Source organism: Oncorhynchus gorbuscha, linkage group LG22 (genome assembly GCF_021184085.1).
Source record: "Oncorhynchus gorbuscha isolate QuinsamMale2020 ecotype Even-year linkage group LG22, OgorEven_v1.0, whole genome shotgun sequence".
In the NCBI taxonomy this organism is placed as follows: domain Eukaryota; kingdom Metazoa; phylum Chordata; class Actinopteri; order Salmoniformes; family Salmonidae; genus Oncorhynchus; species Oncorhynchus gorbuscha.
In genome coordinates, this window is record NC_060194.1 from 20,622,277 (window position 1) to 20,628,607 (window position 6,331).

Here is a 6,331-nt window from a genome sequence, read left to right on the forward strand (position 1 = left end):
AATATTGACGTGCCTTTGAACAGGGTATGGTAGGTATCAGCTGCACCCGGTTGAATGTGTCAAAAACTGTACACTCAATGTATTTTAGCTATTGAATATAGATGTTCTGTCAGATCTCATGGTGATGGACTGCACTGTAGGCTTACCTCCTTTTCCACCACAGCAGCCCTGGGAGCACTGACTCTTCAGATGTTCCACCTCCTCCTCCAGCCCGTTGACTCTGTACAGCAGAGACGTAAAGCTCTCCGACTCATCACAGTCACACTTTGGGGTCTTGAGGTTGATTTGGTGCCTGAAAACGATGTTGTTTTCCCCCTCCAGAGTAGCGCCCCCTTCCAGCTCTTGCAGGCCTGAAAACTGGTCCTGTTGAGAAGGGAGGGTCTGCAAGGCGAGTTTACACTCAGGGCTCTTGGCCAGGTCAATCTTATAGACGTGGCTGAAGGTGACTTCTTTCTCAGCGGGGGATGAATAATCTTCTGTCACATACTTGGAAGTGACAGTGCACAGTATGCTTACCAGGCATAGGGCTCTTGTGAGCCAGTGAAGTCTAGTGGTCATGGCTGGAGGGGAAAATAAGTGGAATAATTGGTGAAATTGATATGCAACTTTTGACATGCACAAGGAGCACTGGTCTTGACACCTTTTTGGTCTATTATGGGGGATTTTCCAGAGAGAACATGGCTTTTTTTACAAGATTGTTAAAGAAGTCACATTCGTTCTAGTTAAGGCAGACTATGTTTTACAAATGGGACATGAAGCAATCTCGTAACCTCCAGCAGAAAGCCAGCAATCATCACTCGAAACGAAACACTTTTATCCCAAGTTCCTAACTATTAATAGTGCTCAGCCAACCATAAGGGCTTCAAGGAGCATGGAACACTGTCTTCCAAAAGATGTCATGTCTAATGACAGTGATGTCATCCAGCTTTTGACATCCCCAGAAAGAGAAATTATATGCTATCAAAATAATAGGCCAAATATATATCTGAAAAGACTTCTTCAGAAATTATTTGGTTCAAACCTCTATGGTGAATAAGAGGTTACCTGTTTCTCAAGCATGTTTGATTGAACCGCTGCGTCCTTGGCACGTAGCCATTAGAAATTTGGTCATGGAGCAACTTATAGTCGATGTCTGAACTTGTGTGGTCTGTGGAAACTGAAAACCAAACTTAAGTGACTGTCTGCTCCGCTCTCCTCTAAAAGAGAGGCCATGGTGCTTGACAACTGGAAACTCCACAGTAATAGCATACATGCTTTAATAAATTGCGCAGGGTACTTTTAAAAGAATGTTGATTGGTCAATGAAATATGCATGTTGCGCAAATACACTAAGGGGATAGATAATTGGGAGCACACAACGTGGAACTATCAAAGAAGTGAAATGACTCAACCATGCACAAATACTAGGCTTTTAACCTTAACTCACATATGGTATATTGAAACTATGGGAACGATTTTTTTTATTTTTTATCTTTTACCTTTATTTAACTAGGCAAGTCAGTTAAGAACAAATTCTTATTTTCAATGACGGCCTAGGAATAGTGGGTTAACTGCCTGTTCGGGGGCAGAACGACAGATTTGTACCTTGTCAGCTCGGGGGTTTTGAACTTGAAACCTTCCGGTTACTAGTCCAACACTCTAACCACTAGGCTACCCTAGTGGTGTACAGTAGACCAATAGTGCAAAGCGATTGTTCCTGTAACATTGTAAACCAGTATAAAGAAATCTTCATCAACGATTATATCAATCATACAACACTAGCAACCTCATCTACAGGTTGAATTCATTACGTTGGTGTCAGCTGTGACACAAGTGGTGCTACAGTATCTGAGGCTGGTCCATGTAGTCACCTGAAGGATTGTGAAAGTAACCTATAAGTGATAAGCACAATGGCATAGGTGTTATGGCATCATAAGCAGCCTACAACATTAGTGTAGATGTTCATAGTTTGACATAATGGCTTCGATGCTCCTGGAGAGTTTACAGTATGTTTGTGATACTGCAGTGTGCAACGGGACAGTTTTTGTACCCATGTTGGTTATTTCTTTATGTCGTTGGTTTTGAAATTAAACTGCTCCGACTTTTGCAGAGTTCTGCTCTCCTGCGTCTGACTTCCCTGCCACCAGTTACGCACCCCTTACACTAACATTAGCCTAAATATTATGATAACTAACCCAAGATAGGACAGAGGCATCATTTACAATAGGAGCCAATAAAGCACAGTAGTCAGAACAGGCAATGAGGTGGGCAGAGCCAAGCAAGAGCTAGCATGATCCTATTAACGTGCTTTAGCATGTATGTGCATATTTACATTAGGGAATGCCTAATCTCTGAAGTGTGCATGTGCAAGAACTCGAATTCACCCTACATTCCTAAACCACGCCATTTTTAAAAACTTTGGCAAGGAGTCAAATCTACAAAAGTGCGCTCTGTTTGTAACAGATTCTAGTTTTGGAACAGAAAACTGCATTCAGATCGTTATGAGAAAATGATGAGCTCTTGCTCCACCTTGACCCTTTGCCTGCCAATAGACTTCATTATTACCATTTAAGGTGTTGAATAGAAGCCCTCACTGGATGCCTCATGTGACACATCTGGGTTTTCTCTTTCTTCTGTGATTAGCATAAATGAAAATGGCTAACATGAAAGTGGCGAACATTAGCCTAAATAAGAAAATGGCTAGGATTTACCTGAATGAAAGTGGTTAGCATTAGTCTAATAATGCCCTCTTAGTCAAATAACCCTTGGCATTAAGCTTCCATCCAACAGTAGACTTCACAGAGGGAAAATGGCTCAACACTTGTGAAAATGTAGTATCAGTAAGCGACGTGTTGGGAGAAATTATGTTGGCTATGCTGCTAATGACTTACAGTAACTGTATTAGTGCCACACAAAATTTCCACCATGTTTGCTATGAGTCCTGTGTCTGTTATCCAACTCAGTGGGTGAAAACCTTGAGGTTAGAGTAGCCAGACCGTAGAGACTATGACATCACAGCTATGGCCATTCATCCCCATTGACTCTCTGGCAATAATTACAGTAGATGGCACTTTATCAGCAACCAGGACATAGATCAGACCAAGGGGAAAGACCAGCAAGTCAATGACAGCCTTATAATAACCCACATCACAGGAACATTATACAGCCCTGTGGAATGGCACCAGGCGCTGGCGCACACAGATCCTTAACAAGCTCATTTATAGTTTACTGTCAAGGTTTTATTTGATGCTTGCCATTTTAAGGCTTTTATTTGTCTTAGAGAAGATTCCAATGTGACCTTCTTCCAGCTACCATGAACTCCTAAATCTCTGCAGGGAAGGAACGTCAGGAATGATACAGCAGTAAGACCAAAGATTCTCCTTAGTCAGTGAATCCATGGTTGTGTCCCAAATGACAACCTATTCCAGCGTTTCCCAAACTCGGTCCTCGGAACCCCAGGGTGTGCACATTCATTTTTTTGCTCTAACACTACATAGCTGATTCAAATGATCAAAGCTTGATGATTAGTTGATTATTTGAATCCACAGTGTAGTGCTAGGGCAACAACAACACAAATGTGCACCCTTTGCGGTCCCAAGGACTGAGTTTGGGAAACCTTGCTCTATTCCACCTTATTGGGCCCTCAAACTCAGCCAGTTCCACTGTTTTTTAAATTGTTCCCCTATAATCAGGAACTGATTAGACCTGGGACACCAGGTGTATGCAATGAATTATCAGGTAGAACAGAAGACCAGTAGGCTAGGGACCTTGCAGGGTAAGAGTTGAATACCACTGCTATAGGGAATAGGGTGCCATTTGGGACACATTCTATGTGAAGCATGTCAGATGTGCAGTCATGGAAGAGCCGAAGCAGTCTCAAAGGCTTCGTGAAAACAGTATCCGCAGTTCCGCACTCAATGGTGGCATGGACACACAGGGGAATTACCTTCACATAACAAGGAATTCAAATAGTCAGACACAAGGATGTCTGTCCCATCTTTTCAGCCTCCATTCTTTGCAGGCTTGTCGACTAGCTGTGAAGTTTGACAGACTTCCAACCGGGATTGGCAGGAATGTACCTAAGCAATTCCAGCATGCATTGCAGACTGGCAAGTTGTGCTGGTAGTAAACTTCAAACAGCTACTAAAAATGTTAGACTCACTCCTCTCATTGTTAAGGTTCAAGAAAGGGAAGCTGCATTCTACCAAAAGGTGGATCACCGTTGTGCATCATCTACTTACGGAATAAGAGGAGGTAGAATGTTTCCACTCACTCACTAACAAGAAACGCTTCCGGCTCAGACTGTGAATGCAATCAATATCAGATCCTCACAGGGACCCAATTTTCCCTCCAAAATCATTGCATGGGGAGGAGAGAAAGGAAGGGAAGCAAGTAAGGACAGACTGTGTGCAATGCCCCATCCTCTCATGAGACACATTAACCAACAGACAGATAAAAGGCAGTCTGTTCTTTTCCGTTTCAAGGGGAATTGCACTGGACCAACAAGCCTGGGATGAAAAGTTTAGCGCTCTGCAGTCTGCACACAGGGGGAAGAGCTCAGAGCTCATGGTCTTTATGTGGTTGCAACATTTGTCAAATTTTCCTTTACTGGCAGGCAGAAAAAGCTGAAAGCAATTAGAGTAAGTCTGAGCTCAAACTCATATCCCCCTGCTCTGTCTGCTGGTCCTGCCATCCAAACCACAAAAAAACCTTGATAAGGTTACAAAAGCCCAATAGTCACCCCATGACTTTATGTAGGCCTTATGATCACATATTAGAAACCACCCCATTCATGGCTAGCTGCAGGCAATGCTCTACATCTGTTGTTTGTTTTATCACTGCTTCCAAGATAACTTTGAGCCAGTACAGTAGCATTTCATCAAGTTGAGCCACAGGCAAGCACCGTTCATGTCTATGAAGCTTGTTGAAACTATTTATTTTCAGAAGAAAAAAAATCCACCTTCAATAAAATGGTTTACAAGAAAAGAAAAAGAAATACAATTATTCTACTGAAGCTGTATATTGTATTAACAACATATTTACTCCATGGTAAGGACATAGCTGACACTTCAGCTATTTCCCCACTGGCTCTATGTCTGACTGACTGAAGTATAATTTGTTAATGCCTAGTCTGATGCTTGACTGCCCAGCATTTCCGTCTGGTACCATAGAGGCTGGAGTTTAGTCTGTGATGAAAATGTGAGGAGTGAGAGAAGGCTATTTTATTAACAAGGAAATGGACCTCTAAACGTATTGGGTTTGATGCCTAAATTACAACTTGTGCAGTTTCTTTGGTGTTGATGCAAAATATCAAATGAAATCGAACCCATTTATTTTTGTTTCTTTGTTTCGTTCTATTTGACTGTATAACTTGTACTGAAAGAGCTTTGTAATGAAGTTGTTATAATTATTGTGAAACTTTTTTTCAAGGACTACTACTATATGTTAACATCTCATTTGCTCTGATGAAAACGATATGCTTCCTGATCACATGTCATATAATGACTCAAACAGGAATAATGTTGCAAATGACTTATTTCGTAGTAAGTGTAACTTTTTCAAGGTAATTACTTATTTCAATAGTAAGTATGAATCTTGTCTGTAATTGCATTTGTTAAAAGAAAATGAAAAGGTATGTAAAATGTTAAACAGGTCATAATATGAATAACAATGTATCAAATCAGATGCAACCTCTAATTTAAAAAAAACTCGCAGTCATATAAAATGTTTTTGCACATATTACAAAGCCTCTCAAATTGAACATTCAAGAATAAAACAATCAAACAATGACATAAAGCAGTGTTTCACTCACCGTTGCAGTTCCCTGTGACTCCCTCCTCTGAAAGCCTGAGAATCTGTCACTCTATTTCTTCTCTCTCTCTGACACCTGTTGACAAGCTCAGGGCATGAGTTTGAAAGGGCCCTTATAACCAATGCCTCTGTGGCTCCTGCAGCAACAGCCTTTCCCTCAAGTAGTTAAATCCCCTTCCGAAATGCCTCTGGCCAATGGGCAGTAGTTTGGGAGTGTCTCTTCTCTTGCTCCTCAATAATGGAATGAGAATAGAGATAGATAATGAGAGACATTCCTCCTTTGAAAAACAAATTAGGCTGGAACTAATCATAATACTTCAACATGACCCCCACACATGTTGCCCCCACCCCGTCACTACCAACTTTTGAGTTTGAGTTTTAGACACTTTTTTATGTTTCCTGTCACAGTAGCAGCGATGGATGCAATTGATCATTTTACCAGTCCAGGACAGTAGAAATACGTGCTTTAAGGCAATCGGAGAAAGCTTGGATTTAATGGTGAGCTCAAGCCAAGAAAAATACGGACGTTCATGAAGAAAACA

General features: G+C 41.4%; 1 protein-coding gene across 1 annotated transcript in view; it reads right to left on the reverse strand.

Annotated features, from left to right (window-relative positions):
• LOC124009312 (tenascin-N-like) overlaps positions 1-5,962 on the reverse strand; it is a 30,820-nt gene extending 24,858 nt beyond the window's left edge. The window contains exons 1-2 of the mRNA XM_046320979.1: positions 5,791-5,962; positions 147-560 (exon numbers count right to left, since the gene is read on the reverse strand). Of these exons, the coding sequence (XP_046176935.1) occupies positions 147-558 (412 nt within the window). The 5' untranslated portion in view covers positions 559-560; positions 5,791-5,962. The remainder of the gene's footprint in view (positions 1-146; positions 561-5,790) is intronic.
• Positions 5,963-6,331: the final 369 nt, after the last annotated feature.